This window comes from Leucopleurus acutus (genome assembly GCF_964270905.1).
Source record: "Leucopleurus acutus genome assembly, chromosome: 20".
Lineage (NCBI taxonomy): Eukaryota > Metazoa > Chordata > Mammalia > Artiodactyla > Delphinidae > Leucopleurus > Leucopleurus acutus.
The window spans coordinates 58,522,525-58,541,197 of record NC_139162.1 but is presented as its reverse complement, the minus strand read 5'-3'; the positions used below and the strand labels follow the sequence as shown (position 1 = coordinate 58,541,197).

At 41.8% G+C, this 18,673-nt stretch overlaps 1 protein-coding gene across 1 annotated transcript; it reads right to left on the bottom strand.

Annotated features, from left to right (window-relative positions):
• Positions 1–1,951: 1,951 nt before the first annotated feature.
• Positions 1,952–15,094, bottom strand: LOC309977138 (uncharacterized protein). Its single transcript, XM_082863072.1, has 3 exons — positions 14,895–15,094; positions 13,506–13,632; positions 1,952–4,507 (listed from the first exon to the last, which is right to left on the bottom strand). The coding sequence occupies exons 1-3, from the start codon at positions 14,925–14,927 to the stop codon at positions 2,184–2,186; spliced, it is 2,484 nt and encodes an 827-aa protein (XP_082719198.1). The 5' UTR covers positions 14,928–15,094; the 3' UTR covers positions 1,952–2,183.
• Between the last annotated feature and the right edge of the window lie 3,579 nt (positions 15,095–18,673).

Below are 18,673 nucleotides of genomic sequence, written 5' to 3'. Positions count from 1 at the left end.
ATCTGAAGAAATGCTCATCATGAATCTTTAGGGAAATGCAAATAAAACAACAGTTAGATAGCTGGACAAACTTACAAAAAGGGTTAAAATTAAGAATGATTGGCTATAAAAAAATACAAATAATAAAAAAAAGAAATACACATTCCCAATAAAAACACTAATATTCTGGAATGTTATCTTTTATCCCATTTATGTAGAAAGACACATATGTACAATATAATAAAGTGACAACTTTTGTTAAAAAAAAAAAAAGAATGAACAAATGAAATATTCACCAGGATGTGGAAGAAATGGAGCTCTCATACACTGCTGGTAAGAATGAAAAAAATGGGAATTCCCTGGCAGTCCAGTAGTTAGGACTCTGCACTTTCACTGATGAGGCCTGGTTGGGAAACTAAGATCCCGCAAGCTGTGCAGCATGGTCAGAAAAAAAAAGAAGAAAAGAAAAAGGTATAATTAGTTCAGATCACAATTTGCTAGTCTGTTTAAGTTAAGCATTCACCTACCCTATGACTCAAACTTTGCACTCTGAGTTACTGAAGATAAACATACATCCACATAAAAACTTATACACAAATGTTTGTACCAGCTTTTTTTCCCAATAGTCAAAAATTAGAAAAACCCCAAATGTCCATAAGCAAGTGAATGGATAAATAGTGGTATATTCCAATATAAGAATGTTTCTTAGAAAAAAAAAAATGAGCTGCTTATATATCATTGATGACTCTCCAAGTATTTATGCAACATAAATAAAAGCAGGAAAAAGAGTAAATACTTTGATTCCCATCACATGAATTCTAGAAAGTGGAAAGTTACATATTATAAAGGAAAGTAAATCAATGGTTACTTGAAGGGGTGTGAGGGGCAAGAAGAGAGAGATTATAAAAGGTCATGAGATAAATATACAGTAACACATACAGTCATTACCATGACTACAATGATGGTTTCAGTTCCATACATATGTCAGAGCTATCTGATAACAAATAGCTTTTGAAATGCTTCAAGATAAAAAAAAAAAAAAACTATGTCCAACTGTTTTGGGAAAATAGGTTTGGCAATCCTACATTCATTCCACTTTGGCATGCCCTCTGGCGGTCAGTCTTACCTCAAAGACAGCAAATAGAGTGAGCAATGACTTTCCACCAGAGTCAACAGGAATGCGGCCTGGGTCACAAGAGACACATCTGTGGACTACAGATTCTCCTTTTCTCTCTTTTTTTAAAAAAATCTGCCTGGCTCTTTGTAAGACCTGGGGAAGAGAGTTCCCTCAGCATTGCTGACATGCCCTGTGAACAAGGGAAAAAATTCATGCTGCTCCCAGAAGCAGTTGAGGTTTTCACACTGGACCCCTCCTCAGGGTGCCCTCTGAGTCTCCTAAAACTCATAGCATCCAGGCCTCAAATGAAGACAAGAAAGTCCTGCAGTCTTTCCTAGGAGGCCATGGGCAGAAATGCAAATTTGACAAAAACTAGTAAGTTAATTTCTGCCTTTGTAATGTCTCCTCTGAGGCACAGAAAGTTTGATACCCCCATAAAAGTTGCTCGCCCCTTCATGCCCAAATCTGTTTATAACCTACCCTGTTTGGTAAATAGAATATCCAAGATTAAAGAGGACTTAAACAGTAAGGTCTTTGTTACTGTTCTGGCAATGTTCTGGCAGATCTGCCAGCAATGGCTGGCAGTTCTTTAGCTGGTGACTCAGAAGGTATAAAACTTCATCACAAGTATCTTGAGACCAACATGTCCCTGAAAATGGTAATCCTTCTCTGGAAGCTGCCAGATGAACTCATATGATGTTCTCTGGGCCAATAGTAGGTCAGGCCCATGCCCAAGCTGGTCAGAAAGGGAATCCTAAAGGTTCAGGTTATTCCTAATTTCCTCCCAGAAATGAGAGAACAGAGTTGGCTTCCCTGAGCACACTGCAGTAGTGACTGATGCACACTGTGGGGACATGCCAGCTTATAGAGGTGAAATGGATCTGGCTACAGAAAGTGGCAGTGACATAAATCTATCAAGAGCCCTGGGTAGGTTAGAGAGTGTAACACAGTCACACATGCTTCCCACAAAACTGAAAATTATGAGGAATCTCTCTACTCCTGATGTTTGGATGCATGGGACAACTAGTGCCTCAGTTTCATCCAATGTCACTACACTGAACAAGGAAATTATACATTTCTTACACATTTAAGGCCTTTCTCCAGTGTGAACTCGCTGGTGCTGAGAGAGGTTAGATTTTCGGCTAAAAGACTTCCCACATTCGCTGCAGTCATAAGGCTTTTCTCCTGTGTGAACTCTCTGATGATAATGAAGGGTGGAACGAGAGGTAAAAGATTTCCCACATTCACTGCACTCATAAGGCCTTTCTCCCGTGTGAACTCTCCGGTGAATTATGAGGTGAATTCTTTGGGTAAAGGACTTTCCACAGTCACTACATGCATGAGGCCTTTCTCCTGTGTGAACTCTCCGATGGCGAATCAGTATTGAGCTATTGGTAAAAGATTTCCCACAGTCACTGCACTTATAAGGCCTTTCTCCAGTGTGAACTCTCTGATGATAACCAAGGGCAGAGACAGAAGTAAAAGATTTCTCACATTCACTGCACTCATAAGGCCTTTCTCCAGTGTGAACTCTCCGGTGTTTAGAGAGGTATGAATTCTGGCTAAAGGATCTCCCACAATCACTACATTCATAAGGCTTTTCTCCAGTGTGAACTCTCTGGTGTTGATTCAATTGGGAACTGTCCCTAAAAGATTTACCACATTCACTGCAGTCAAAAGGCCTTTCTCCTGTGTGAACTCTCTGATGACAACGGAGGGCAGAGCTAGAGGTAAAAGATTTCTCACATTCACTGCACTCATAAGGCCTTTCTCCAATGTGAATTTTCTGATGATAACGAAGGGCAGAACCAGAGGTAAAAGATTTCCCACATTCAATGCACTCATAAGGTCTTTCTCCTGTGTGAACTCTCTGGTGTATGTTGAGATGATTTCTTTGGGTAAAGGATTTCCCACATTCACTGCACTCATAAGGCCTTTCTCCTGTGTGAACTCTACGGTGTCGAATGAGTATCGGTCCATTGGTAAAGGATTTCCCACATTCACTGCACTCATAAGGTTTTTCTCCTGTGTGAACTCTCTGATGATAACAGAGGGCGGAACCAGAGGTAAAAGATTTCCCACATTCACTACATTCATAAGGCCTTTCTCCAGTGTGAACTCTCTGGTGTTGAGACAGGTAAGATTTGTGGCTAAAGGATTTCCCACATTCACTACACTCATAAGGCCTTTCTCCTGTGTGAACTCTTCGGTGTATAATGAGGTGATTTATTTGGGTAAAAGACTTTCCACAATCAGTACACTCATATGGCCTTTCTCCTGTGTGAATTCTCTGATGATAACGTAGGCCAGAGCTAGAGGTAAAAGACTTCCCACATTCCCCACATTTATAAGGCTTTTCTCCAGTGTGAACTCTCTGATGATAACGAAGGGCGGAGCTAGAAGTAAAGGATTTCCCACATTCACTGCACTCATAAGGCCTTTCTCCTGTGTGAACCCTCCAGTGTTCAATGAGGTCAGATTTTCGTCTAAAGGGCTTCCTACATTCAGTGCACTCATAACTCATTTCTCCAGTGTGAACTGTCTGTTGTTGAAAAAAGATGGAGCTATGGCTAAAAGATTGTGCACACTGATGGCAAATGTGGCAATCTTCTCCAGTGTGACTCCTCTGAGGATAAATGAAGACAAATTCTTGGCTAAAGGATTTCCCACATTTGCTGCACTTGTACTGCCTTGCCCCAGTATGAATTCTTCGATGTTGAATGAGGGCTGAGCTTCCCCTAAAAGATTTTCCACAGTCGCCACAGTCATAAACCCTGTCACCAGTGTGAATTCTCTGGTGCACAACAAATGAGGATTTATACTTGAATGTTTTCCCACATTCACTGCACATAAAACACTGTCTTTCAGTATAGACACTCTGGGCCTGAACAAGTGTGTGTTTGGGGCTGAAGGCTTTCTTGCATTCTCCCCTGGTGCAATGACTTTTTCTGCTTTGTAAAGTTTCCATGCAGTGGGTGACTGTGTTTGGCTTTTCCCCAGTGTGAATGGCCTGTTGATTCAGATGTCCTGAGGTGGCTAGGAAGTCCTCTGCAACTTTCTTGCAGGTAAAAGCCTCTCCTGACACATGGAAATTGCTGCTCTTCACAAATGAGGCCCTGTCCACACCGATTATGAACGGTTTTTCTTGCATGTGTTGCTCCTGGTGCTGCTGAGTGTCTGCACTGAAATAAAATCCTTTTGCACATGCCCTACACTTGAACAGTTTCTGGCTGTGTTGTGTTCCCTGCTGCTCAGTCAAATGGAAAATGTCTCTCAAGACTGGACCACACATCTCACAGGGGTGAGTCTTCTGGGAAGATGAAGGTTCCTTGGAAGTCCTGACCTGTGACATTACCACAGAAACATTCTGTTCAAAGGATGCCTCAACATTCTCTTCTCCACTCCAGACACCTGAATGCAAAGAAACACCGATGAGGTACACATTCACTTTATTGGAAGGGGCAACCGAACCACAAACGTGCAAATGAAACAAAAAAAGAATGGGGAAATTATACTATGTCAGAAAAGACAGACTTTAAGTAAATAGACAAAGGAGGTCATTATATGATAAAGCAGTCAATTCATCAAGAGGATATAACAATTACAAGTATATTTGCATCCAATATTGGAACACCCGAATATATTAAGCAAATACAAACAAATCTGAAGGCAGAAAAAGACAGCAGTGAAGTAATATTAGGGGTTCAATGCCCCACTCTGAATAAGAAAACGTTGCTCTTGAACTGCACCTAAGATCAAAGGGACCTGACAGACATGTACAAAAGATGCCATCCAACTACAGCAGAATACACATTCTTCTCAAGTACACAGAGAACACTCTCTAGGATAGATCACATGTTAGGTCACAAAACAAGTATTAACAAATTTAAAAAGATGGAAAACATATTAAATATCTTTTCCAACCACAATGGTACAAAACTAGAAATCATTAACAGGAGGAAAGCTGGGAAATTCACAAATACGTAGAATTTAAATGACACACTCCTGAATGACCTATGGGTTAAACAAGAAATGATTAAAAAAAAACATATTCAAACAAATGGAAATGGAAACATAACACACGGAAACTTATGGGCTGCAGTAAAAGCAATTGTAAGAGGATAGTTTATAGCAATAAATGACTACATTAAGAAAAAAGAATGATCTCTAATAAACAATCTAACTCTATATCTCAAGGTATGAGAAAAAGAACAGACTAAGGTTAAAGTTAGCAGAAATAAAACAAATAATAAAGATCAGAGCAGAAATAAATGAAATAGAGACTAGAAAAATGACAGAAAACACCAATAAAAGTAAGAGGTTTTTAAATTTTTTTTAAAAAAACTTTTTACTTTGTTTTTTGGCCACTCTGTATGGCTTTTGGGATCTTAGTTCCCTGACCAGGCATTGAACCTGGACCCCCTACAGTGGAAGTGCAGAGTCCTAACCACTGATCACCAGGGAAATCTCAACAGTTGGTTTTTTTGAAAAGATAAATTGACAAGCCTTTAGCTGGATTATGAAAAAAAGAGAGACGACTCAAAATCAGAAATGAAAGAGGAGACATAACAACTGATACTGCAGGAATACAATCAATCAGAAGAAACTAGAATGAACAATTATTTGCCAACAAATTGGATAACTCAGAAGAAATGAATAAAACTCCTATAAACATAAAACCTACCAAAATAAAATCATGAAGAAATAGGAAATGTGAATTAACCTATAACTGGTAAGCAGATTGAATCACTAATAAAAAAAATCTCCCAACAAAGAAAAGCCCAGGACTAGGCAAAATCACTGGGAATTCTACTAAATATTTATTTATTTATTTATTTATTTTTTGCGGTATGAGGGCCTCTCACTGTTGTGGTCTCTCCCATTGTGGAGCACAGGCTCCGGACATGCAAGCTCAGCAGCCATGGCTCATGGGCCCAGCTGCTCAATGGCAGTGGGATCCTCCCAGACCAGGGCATGAACCCACATCCCCTGCATCAGCAGGCGGACTCTCAACCACCGTGCCACCAGGGAAGCCATCTACTAAATATTTAAAACATTAATATCAATCCTTCTCAAAGTCTTCCAAAAAATTGAAGCAGGAACACTTCCAAGTTCATTTTATGAGACCAGCATTACTCTGATATCAAAGCCATTTAAGAAGAATACAACAGAAGAAAATTACAGGTCAATATCCCTGATAAGGGTGTCCCTGGTGGCACAGTGATTAAGAATCCACCTGCCAATACACAGGACACAGGTTCGAACCCTGGTCCAGGTAGATCCTACATGCTGCGGAGCAACTAAGCCCATGTGCTCTAGAGCCTGCGAGCCACAACTACTGAACACGTGTGCTGTAACTACTGAGGCCTGCATGCCTAGAGCCCGTGCTCTGCAACAAGGGAAGCCACCACAATGAGAAGTACGTGCACCACAACAAAGAGGAGCCCCCACTCGCCGCAACTAGAGAAAGCCCACACACAGCAACTAAGATCCAACAAAGCCAAAAATAAATAAATAAAATAAGTAAATAAAAAAAAAATCCCTGATGAATAGAGATGCAAAAATCCTCAACCAAATACTTGCAAACCAAATCCAACAGCACATTTACAGGATCATACATCACAATCAAGTAGCATTTATCCTTGGGGTGCAAAGATGGTTCAAAATCATGTGCAAATCAATAAATGTGATACACCACATTATCAGAACGAAGGATAAAAATCATAATCATATGAATAGATGCTGAAAAACCATTTTAAAATTCAATATCCATTCATGATAAAAACTCTCAACAAGTTAGGTATAGAAGGGGGACTTCCCTGGTAGTCCAGTGGTTAAGAATCCATCTTCAAACGCAGGAGACACGAGTTCAGTCCTAGGTTGGGGAACTAAGCCCATGCACTGCAACTACTCAGCCCATGCACTGCAATGACTCAGCCCATGCACTGCAACTACTGAGCCCACACACTCTGCAGCCCGCCTGCCACAACTAGAGAGCCCATGCACCACAACTACTGAGCCCACGTGCTCTGGAGCCCACATGCCATAACTAGAGAGCCTGTGCACTGCAACCAGTGAGCCCATGCGCTCTAACTAGAGGGCCTGCAGGTCACAGCTACTGAGCCCGCACACCACAACTAGAGAGAAGCCTGTACACAACTAAAAGATCCTGCACACCACAACTAACACCAGACACAGCCAAATTAATTGTTTTTTTTTTAAAAAAAGCTAGGTATAGAAGGAATGTACTTCAACATGTCTGACAAGCCCATACCTAACATCATATTGAACATTCAAAAGCTAAAAGGTTTTCCTCTAACATCAGAACAAGACAAGGATGCCTACCCTATCCGTTTTTATTCAACATAGTACAGGAAGCCCCACCCAGAGTAAGTAGAGAAGAAAAAGAAAGAAAAGGCAGTCAAATTGGACTGGAAGAAGGAAAAGTGTTTGTTTGCAGGTAACGCACTCTTATATGTAGAAACCCCCAAAATTCCACCCTAACAAATGAATTCAGTAAAGTTTCAGGATAAAAAGAACCAATATACAAATTTCAGTTGCATTTATATACACTAATTACAAACTGTCTGAATAGAAAAATAAGAAAGCAATCTTATTTTAAATAGCATCAAAAGAATAAGATACTCAGGAACAAATTTAATCTAGGGGATGAAAGATTTACATTCTGAAAATCATAAGACAACGATGAAAGAAACTAAAGAAGACATAAATAAATGGAAAGATATCCAGTATTCCTGGATTGGAAAAATTAATATTGTTAATTTTACAAAGAGCAATTTACAGATTGAAAACAATCCATATCAAAATTCCAATGACATTTTCCACAGAAATAGAATAAACAATCCTAAAATTTGTATGGAACCATGAAAAATTCCAAATAGCCAAAACAATCTTGAAAAAGGACAAATCTAGAGGCATCACACTTTCTGATTTCAAACTATTACAATTCTATGGTAATTAATACATTATGGTACTGGCATAAAAATAGACACATAGACCAACTGAACAGAATACAGAGTCCAGAAATAAACTCACGCATATGTGGTCAACTGATCTTTGATAGACACAACAAGAACACACAATGGAGAAAGGACAGCTTCTTCCAAAAATTGTGATGGAAACACTGGTTATCCACAAGCAAAAAAAATGAAACTAGAGCCTTATCTCACACCACTCACAAAAATTAACTTGAATCGGATTAAAATTTTGAAACATAAACCCTGAAATTGTAAAACTTTTAGAAGAAAATACAGAGGAAAAGCTCCTTGACATTGGTGTTGGCAACGATTTTTTTTAGATAACACCCATAGCACAAGCAATGAAAGCAAAAATAAACAAGTGGGACTATATCAAATGGAAAAGCTTCTTTATAGCAAGGGAAACAAAATGAAAACACAACCTAAGGAAAAGGAGAAAATACTTGCAAAGGATTTATCTGATAAGGGGTTAATATCCAGAAAATATCAGAACTCATACAATTCAACAATAAAAAACTAAAGAATCCAATTAAAAATGGGCAAAAGGACCTGAACAGATATTTATCCAAAACATACAAATGATCAACAGGTATGTGAAAAGGTGCTCAAAATCACTAACATCGGGGAAATGCAAATCCAAACCACAATGAGATACCTCACACCTGTCTGGAACACTACTATCAAAAAGACAAGAGATACATGTTCGTGAGGATGTGAAGAAAAGGAAAACCTTCTACATTGTTGGTAGGAATGTAAATCGCTACAGCCATTAGGGAAAACTGTATGGAATTTCCTAAAAATTAAAAATAGAACTCTGGGGCTTCCCTGGTGGCGCAGTGGTTGAGAGTCCGCCTGCCGATGCAGGGGACACGGGTTCGTGCCCTGGTCTGGGAAGATCCCACATGCCGCGGGGCGGCTGGGCCCGTGATCTATGGCCGCTGAGCCTGCGCGTCGGGAGCCTGTGCTCCACAACAAGAGAGGCCACAGCAGTGAGAGGCCCGTGTACCGCAAAAAAAAAAAAAATAGAACTCTGCATGGTCCAATAATCCCAATTCTGTGTCTATTTTCAGAGGAAATAAAATCTGTATCTCAAACAGGTGTTTGCACCCCCATGTTCACTGCAGCATGATCCACAATAGCCCAGGTATAAAAACAACCTAAGTACAGGCATACCTTGTTTTACTGTGCTTCACAGATAACTCATTTTCTTACAAATTGAAGGTATGCAGTAACCCTGTGTCAAGCAAGTCTACTGGCGCCATTTTTCTAACAGCATTTGCTCACGTTGTGTCTGTGAGTCACGTTTTGGTAATTTCTACGATATTTCCAACTTTCTCATTATTGTTATACTTGTTATGGTGATCTGTGATCAGTGATCTTTGTTTTGGGGTGCCACAAACTGGACCCATAAGACAGCAGACTTAATCGATAAACACTGTATGTGTTCTGCCTGCTCTATGGACGGCGAATCTGTCTCTCTCCCTCTCCTCACGCCTCCATATTTCTTGAGATGCAACAATACTGAAATTAGGTGAATTAATAACCCTACAATGGCCTCTAAGAGCTCAAGTAAAAGGAAGGATCACATGTCTTTCACTTTAAATCAAAAGCTAGAAATGATAAAGCTTAGTGAGGAAGGCAAGTTAAAAGCCAAGAGAGGCTGAAAGCCAGGTCCTTGGACCAAACAGTATTAACCAAGTTGTATCAATAAATGCAAAGGAAAAGTTCTTCAAGTAAATTAAAAGTGCTACTCTAGTGAACACACAAATAATAAGAAAGCAAAATAGTCTTATTGCTGATATGGAGAAAATTTTAGTGATCTGTATCCAAGATCAAGCCAGCCACAACATTACCTTAAGCCAAAGCCTGATCCAGAGTCAGGCCCCAACTCTCTCCAATTCTGTGATGGCTGAGAGAGGTGAGAAGCTGGGGGAAAAAAAGTATGAAGCTAGCATAGGTGGGTTCATGAGATTTAAGGAAAGAAGCTGTCTCGATAACATAAAAGTACAAGGTGAAAATAAAAGTACACAGTGAAGCAGCAAGTGCTGATGTAGAAGCTGTACCAAAGTTATCCACATGATCTAGTTAAGATAATTAATGGACATGGCTACACTAAACAACACATTTTTAATGTAGATGAAACAGTCTTATGTTGGAAGAAGATGGCATCTAGGACTTTCACAGTTAGAGAGGAGAAGTCAATGTCTGGCTTCAAAGCTTCAAAGGACAGGCTGACTCTCTTGTTAAGGGTAATGCAGCTGGTGACTGAAAGTTGAAGCCAATGCTCATTTATCATTCTGAAAATCTTAGGCCCTTAACAATTCTGCTAAATCTACTCTGCATATATTCTATAAATGGAACAACAAAGCCTGGATGACAGCATGTCTCCTTATAACATGATTTACTGAATATTTTAAGACTACTGTCGAGACCTACTGCTCTGAAAAAAAAAATGTTCTCAAAATATTACTACTCACTGACAATGCAGCTGGTCAGCCAAGAGCTCTGGTGGAGATGTACAAGATTAATGTTCTTTTCATGCCTACTACTACAACATCTATTCTGTAGCCCATGGATCAAGTAGTTTACACTGTCAAGTCTTAAGAAATACATTTCATAAGGCTATAGCTGCCATGGATAGCAATCCTCTGATGGATCAGGGCAAAGTAAATTGAAAACCTTTTGGAAAGGACTCACCATTCTAGATGCCATTAAGAACATTTATGAATCATGAGAAGAGGTAAAACTATCAACATTAACAGGAGTTGGGAAAAAGCTGATTCCAACTCTCTAGATGACTTTGAGGGGTTCAGGATTTCAGTGGAGGAAGTAACTGCAGATGTAGTGGAAAAACCAAGAGAACTAGAATTAGAAGTGCAGCTGGAAGATGACTGAATTGCTGCAATCTCAAGAGAAAACTTTAACAGATGAGGAGTTGTTTCTTATGGATGAGAAAAGAAAATGGTTTCTTGAGATGGAATGTACTCCTGGTGAAGATGCTGTGCAGATTGTTGAAATGATGACAAAGGCTTTAGAATATTACATAAACTTAGTTCATAAAGCAGCAGTAGGGTTTGAGAAGATTGACTACAATTTTGAAAGAAGTTCTACTGTGTGTTAAATGCTATCAAACAGCATCACGTGCTAGAGAAATCATTCCTGAAAGGAAGAGTCCATTGATGTGGCAACCATCATTCTTGTCTTATTTGAAGAAATTGCCAAAGCCACCAAAACCTTCATCAACCTGATTAGTCAGCACCTTGATCAGTCAAAATTAAGGCAAGGGACTTCCCTGGTGGCACAGTTGGTTAAGAATCCGCCTGCCGGGCCTCCCTCGTGATGCAGTGGTTAAGACTCTTCCTGCCAATGCAGGGGACACGGGTTCGAGCCCTGGTCTGGGAAGATCCCATATGGTGCGGAGCAACTAAGCCCGTGCGCCACAACTACTGAGCCTGCGCGCTAGAGCCAGCGAGCCACAGCTACTAAGCCCGCATGTCACAACTACTGAAGCCCGTGTGCCTAGAGCCCGTTTTCCACAACAAGAGAAGCCACCCCAAACAGAAGCCTGTGCACTGCAATGAAAGAGTAGCCCCCACTTGCTGCAACAAGAGAAAGCTCATGTGCAGCAATGAAGACTCAACACAGCCCAAAATAAATAAATAAAATTAACAAACAAACAAAAAATAGAATCCACCTGCGAAAGCAGGGGACATGGGTTCAGGCTCTGGTCCGGGAAGATCCCACGTGCCGCGGAGCAACTAAGCCCTTGTGCCACAACTACTGAGCCAGCACTCTAGACCTCGCGCGCCACAACTACTGAAGCCCATGCACCTAGAGCCTGTGCTCCACAACAAAAGAAGCCACTGCAATAAGAAGCCCCTGTACCACAATGAAGAGTAGCCACACTCGCTGTAACTAGAGAAAGCCTGCGCACAGCAACGAAGACCCAACGCAGCCATAAATAAATAAATTTATTTATTAAAAAAATTTTTTTAAATAAATTGCTCCAGCAGCAAAAAGATACAACTCAGATGATGATTAAAATTTTTTTAGCAATAAAGTATTTTTTAACTAAGGTATATATGTTGCTTTTTAAGACATAATGCTATTGCACACTTACTGGCTACTATACAGTGTAAACATAACATTTATAGGCACTGGAAAACAAAACTTTTGGTGACTTGCTTTATTGTGTTACTCACCTTATTGCGGTGGTCTGGAACCTAACCTGCAATATGCCTGTATCTGTCTACGAATGAATGGATTAATAAAGTCTGGTATTTATATGCAATGGAGTATTATTCAGCCATTAAAAAAGGAACTCATGCATTTGTGACAACACTGATGAACCTGGAGGGCATAATGCAAAGTGAAATAAGCCAAAGAAAGATAAATACTGTATGCGATCCCTTATATATGGAATCGTGGGATAAAAACAGTTGAACCCATAGAAACAAAGAGTAGATGCAGGGTGCTCAGGTCTAGAGGAAATGGGAAGATGTTGGTCAGTTTTATAAGATGAATAAGCTCTGAAGAACTAATACAGCATGGAGCCTATACTTAATAATGCTGTATTGTATACTTCAAATGGGCTAACAGAGTAGATCTTAAGTGTTTTCACACACACGAAAAATGTAAATACAATTATGTGAGGTAATGGATGTGTTAATCAACTTGACTGTAGTAATCATTTCATACTGTATGTGTGTATATAAAATCATGACATTGTACACTTCCTTGTACTTTTTAATTTTTTTTTCATTTTTTGGCCACACTGCGTGGCTTGTGGGATCTCAGTTCTCTGACCACGGATTGAACCCGGGCCATGGCAGTGGAAGTGCTGAATCCTAACCACTAGACCACCAGGGAACTCCCTGTACACTTTAAATACATACAGTATTATTTGTCAATTATACCCCAATAAGCTGGAGAAAAGAAAAGAGATCTAAACACCACAAGTAGAACCATTAAGGACAGCCTTAGAAAACAGCCCATGGTCCAGGTAAGTAATGGTCATGACAATACCTTCAATTCCTGGCATATGGAGGCAGAAGGAAATGTCAGATAATAAGAAGGAACAAAACCTGGGACACAGAAGTACCATGGACCTGGACTCACCACCTGACCAGGGAAAGGGCAAGTAAGATGCAATCCATAAGTCTCACTGCAAGAATGCTGACCTCAAATCCACCCCTACAAGCATTGAGTACAGACTGTATTGGGGCTACGGGGAGAGAAGGGGGCAGTGCAAACAACCCAGCCCTACCTACCACAGCAACTACCCAGAAAGCTGGGGAAACAAGCAGTGCCCAAGGTCCATATGTGAGAAGGACAGAGCACACCTTGGAGAAAAGAGGGTGAGGCAGGATACAGAGCCTAGCCCAGGTCACTGGGGAGGGTCAGTCTCTTACCCAGTGAAGATATAAGTGCAAAGTTCTCCAGCATCACATCATGGTACAGGTGTCTCTGAGCCTCATCAAGGAGCTTCCATTCCTCCCAGGAGAAGTACAGGGCAATGTCCTCAAAGGTCACACCAACCTGTCATGAATGAGATAGATGAAACATAAACATTCTCTCTCTGAGGACCCACAATTCATCTCCTCACACATGTATTCCATGGTCATCCTCCATCAGAGCTCCCCACATCAGGCCTCGTGCCAATGATGCCTGATCTCTCCTCACTGTGTTCAGCCCTCAGCCACAAAAGGCGGTGGCCGGGGGGATAAACGCCATCTAAACTCTGGGCCTGGCCTACAGGGCCCCATCCCTCCCCCGAAGTAATTCCCCTGAGGTCTCCCACATTGTGCCTCCAAGACACAGCAAAACATGGGCTCGTCTTTACCCTTAATCCCCAACACCAGGTCCTGTGGGCCCTCAGCTCACACTTCCCCTTGATGTGCACGTCAATCAGTTGACCAAACCTCTTTCACATCTTCAGACCTCACAGTTGCACTCCCACAGCTCTACCACCTCCCTGCCCCACATCACAGGCACCTCTCTGGACTCACCCAGGTACTTGGAACATGGCATCCACAGAGTGCTTAACAAAATCAAACATGATCTGGTACAATCCCAGTTCTCTGAGGGAGCCCATAGCCAGGGAACGCCCTGTCTGCCTTGCTTCTGATCTCTGTTTCAGTATTAGCCACCCAGAACCAGTGAGGCACTGGGACACCCTCTCCTGCCTTACATAGGTTCCATAAGTGCCTCTTCAACCTTCCGAACCTGGGCGAAAAAGGAAGGCAACCATGGCTGGGCTCCATGTGTGCAGGACTCCCTTGTATCCTGGAACCTAGTGACCTCGGGCTGACTGACTAACCTCTGCTGTCTCTCATCAGATCCTGTGACATTGGACGAGGACTCAACTCCCTGTGCCTCTCTTTGTCACCCCCATTCCAATCCTATCCGTTCGTTCTCTGAGCAGCTTTTTGAAAACTTTTAAAGCCCTCAAATACACTGCTCTTCGTCCGTTCACAGCCCTCCGTGGCTCGCAGGTCCCTCAGAATAAAGCAACAACCTCTCTCTCTGCCGGTCCAGGCGTGATTCCACCTCACACTCTCTTTACTGCAGTCATAAGATGCACCCCAGGTTTCCCGAATCCTCCTGGCTCAGTCCAACCTCCAAGCCTTTGCACCTGTCGGTTCCTTCGCCTGTCACCCTCGCCCACGCGCCGCCCACGGCCACCTCACCGTCCTGGACACCGCGGCCTGGGCTGCGGGCACGTAAGCAGGCGCCCCGCACTCGGGGCTATAGTGTCTGGTGCCTTGTGGGCGGTGAGGGGCCGGAGGACGAGCGTTTACCTCAGGCGGGTCCCTCAGCGCCGCCGTCGCCATCGGACTCGGTGGACGGAGCGGGCCCGGGAGCTGCGGGAGATGAGGCGAGACGCGGGCACGGCGGTCACTCTCCCGGGCTTGGCGCGCGATACCCCGGGCGGCATCGCCTAGCCTCAGACCTGCCTCTGTGTAGCGGGGACAGGCCCTCCTCTCGGATCTTCTCGGTCCAGTCACTTCGATCCTGACACAACGCTCCGGAGCGCGAACAAACCGGAGGGGAGCATAAATGACCGCCACAACGGGGTCGCCGGAAGTCCCGCCCAGACGCGCACGTGCGGGAACCCTTCATCCTGATTGGCCGTTGCTGCCTCCCGGCCCGTGCCTTCAGGGTAATGTAGTTCCCAGCGCTCCAGAGGCCGCGGCGAATCTAGTTCATAATGTTCAACAGGAGCATTGGATTTGCAGCCCCTTGAGGAACGCTGCTGGTGGTGTTCCTACCTTAAAGGAGGGAGGGGCTTTGGTCGTTGTTAAAGGCCGCGAAGAGACATTATTTCAGACTCCATTAAGCCCAGGCAGCTCCTAGAGGATAAAACTATTATTTGCGATGCTCGCAAATCTACTCATCTAAATGGCCGTATCATTCCAGTCATTCGTATATAAAATGAATCCACACATAGCTAGAAACATTGTTTATTGATCTTCAAATGTATGTGGTCTGAAGTGTTACTCAGTTTTTTAAGTTTCAGTTTGTTTGGTCAGGAAGAAGAAAAAAGAGTCCATTGAGGTCCATGACAGAAAAGCAAGTAGTGCGATGTTAGGCTGCCCTGAAGCGGATGGACAAGCAGGAGCTCTGCCTCTGGTTCCCCCAGAAAACGGTTCCTCTGCCTATGTTATCAGTCATTTTAAGGAGTAGAAGCAAAAATGAACAGGATCATCAAAAGTGGAAGAAAGGGCTTCCCTGGTGGCGCAGTGGTTGAGAGTCCGCCTGCCGATGCAGGGGACACGGGTTCGTGCCCCGGTCCGGGAAGATCCCACATGTCGTGGAGCGGCTGGGCCCGTGAGCCATGGCCGCTGAGCCTGCGCGTCCGGAGCCTGTGCTTTGCAACGGGAGAGGCCACAACAGTGAGAGGCCCGCGTACCGCAAAAAAAAAAAAAAAAAGTGGAAGAAAAATAGGAACTGCCAAACTAAACGCCCTAAATTGTATAAAAGCTAATTTTTATTTTGTGGCCTTTTTAGAATTGTTACAATTGTGTAATCCTCTCTCTCTCTCTCTCTCTCTCTATATATATATATATAGTTTGTTTGTTTTTGTTTTTGTTACACAAATCAACCCATTTATTAAAGGCTAGCAAGGTTTCAAATGGTGATGCTTCTATGGTCCTTCAATTCCTTCAGTTGTCTGATGGCAGAATTTACTGTGACAGCAGAAGTGGTGTTGTAGGCCTAACTATATTTCTTGGGTGTTGAGCTCATTTATTTGGTGATGAGAAAACATTAAATGAGAATTGTGTTTGTCTGCTAAGGCTGCCATAACATTTTAATACTATTGAAACCTTGGGTAGTCATAAGTTATAAACTGTAACCTGCCTTCACTGATCAAACTCACTTTGCTTTTACAAAAACTTGCGGGTACTCCCAAGCGGCAAATAGCCTAAACACTAAGATCTTTGCCCAAGTTGTGTTTTAGGAAATTGGGAGTCAGCTGTGTCCAGTTTGAGCTCGAGCTGGTTAAAACTGGTTAAGACCACTGACCCTCCATCTGGGCATGTGCAAATGTCGGCTCAGTGACCTTTTGATGTCAGAGGGCCAACAGCCCACCCTCAGAACATGCTAACACTGCCGTTTTCTGAACAGGTGTCTCATGAAAAAATCTGTAGCTTACTTTTACCTGTGCAGAACAACAATCACCTTTTCTTATCTTCAATTCCCATCCCCCCACCCCCACCCCCCACCCAGCTTTATCCCATAAACATTCCTAGCCTCTCCCCTTTGGGGAGGTGAATCTGAGATTTGTCTTTGCTTCTGCTCGCTTGGCTGCCTTATGAATAAACAGTTTCTCTGCTGCAAACCTCAGCGTCTCAGCGTTTGGCTTGCTGTGCATCGGGCAAATGAAACTGGTTTAGTAAGAGTATAGACTGGGTGGCTTAAATAACAGAAATTAATTTTCTTGCAGTTCTGGATGCTGAAAGTCTAACAGGAAGGTGTCAAAAGGTATAGTCTTTCCTGAGGCCTCTGTTTTGGCTTTTGGGTAGCCAACTTCTTGCTCTGTCCTCACATGGCCTTTTCTCCCCGTGTGCATACTCCTGGTGTCTATCCCTCATCTTATGAGTGATGCAATGAAATTTATATTTCAAGGCAGGACAAGAAAATTTAAACATAAAATTTTCTGCTTTGGCCTCTCTACCTCCTTAATGTGCAGTGTGCTTCTGCATTACACACTAACTAGTCTTCCTCAAAGATGGGAATGCTTTCTTGACTGCAAAGATCAACTTTTTCCCCCTTTCTTCTGATGCTAGCAATGTAACTTCTTAAAAGATTAGCATTGTTTCCCAACTCTATTGGGGGTTATGGTGACTCACTGACTGCTTTGTACATGCTTACTTGGCCTATGAACTTTGTGTAAAATGTCAGCATGTCATTTTGTTGTATGATCCTTTGTCTCATAAATGTATATCGTTGTGCCTTCAACTTCTAACAGGCCGAACAGATCTCAGACATTCTGAGACTCTGTCTCCCGGGTTATAAACCTGTTTAATTGAATAAAGTTAACTTTTTTCTTCTTGATTGTCAATTGAGTTTTTGTCAATGGAAGGAAACCAGTCTTAATGGAATACAGCCACACTCTTATAATCTCACTTATCCTTATTTACCTCTATAAATGCCCTATGTCCAAATACAGGCCCTTTGTGAGTTAGTGCTTCAACATTTGACAGGTATTATGTTAATAAATGTTAGTGGTAATAAAAGGCAAATAACTTACTACAGTTGGGTAATAAAGAGGAAAAGAGCATTCAACTTTTAAAAGTATCCTCCAATTGCCAATAGATCACAATTTCTAAAATTCACTTTCATAAAAACGTAATTTCCAAAATATGCCTATTAAATACTGTAAATGCATCACTGCTAAGAACTACTTCAAACAAACACAAAGTTTTCAATTAAAACAAATATTAAATGATGCTAAAATGTAGAGTTTAATAAAGTAAATTTATTTGAATCAAATACTTACACTTGTTATCATATACAACACTGATTATTATCCCACCTGACTAATCCCCCACAAACTCATCATCTTCCCTACAAAAAGTTCGGATCATTCTCATCACTGAGATATCCTCTGATACCTGGCAAAAAAAGCCTTCACCTGCTTCCTCTGCTTGTTTTCTCATCACTCTTCCCATCGCACACTATACCACAAACACATCGATCTTCCTTCAGTCTTTGAATTCCATATGTGACTTTACAGCTCAAGAGTATTCCCAGGTCTTTTGCTCTCCAAATGAAACATCTATTTTCCCCACTATGCTTTGTAAATTCAAATAAATCTTTTAAGTGTCAACATAAAGTTTAACGTTTAAATTAAAGTGCTGTTATAACCTACACTCCTAAATCTTGAACATTCTCTATTTTATCATAAAATTCCCTGAACCTGTAGTGAATAACATTATATACTTTTAGAAAATTATTTTTGAATAACTATGAGTAGCTTTCGTGTTTTTATACTCTACATGTAATACAAAGCAGAGCTATTATCACTGTTATCAATTTTGAGTCAAAATCTTCTGGAAGATGAAATGACATAAAA

Excerpts from the sequence above, each read along its gene's own strand:
- LOC309977138 (XM_082863072.1), bottom strand. The coding sequence starts at position 14,927 with ATGGCGACGGCGGCGCTGAGGGACCCGCCTGAG. Across the intron at positions 13,633-14,894 it reads CGCTGAGGGACCCGCCTGAG|GTTGGTGTGACCTTTGAGGA; the intron begins GTAAACGCTCGT and ends CATTCATGACAG. Across the intron at positions 4,508-13,505 it reads TGCACTTATATCTTCACTGG|GTGTCTGGAGTGGAGAAGAG; the intron begins GTAAGAGACTGA and ends CTTTGCATTCAG.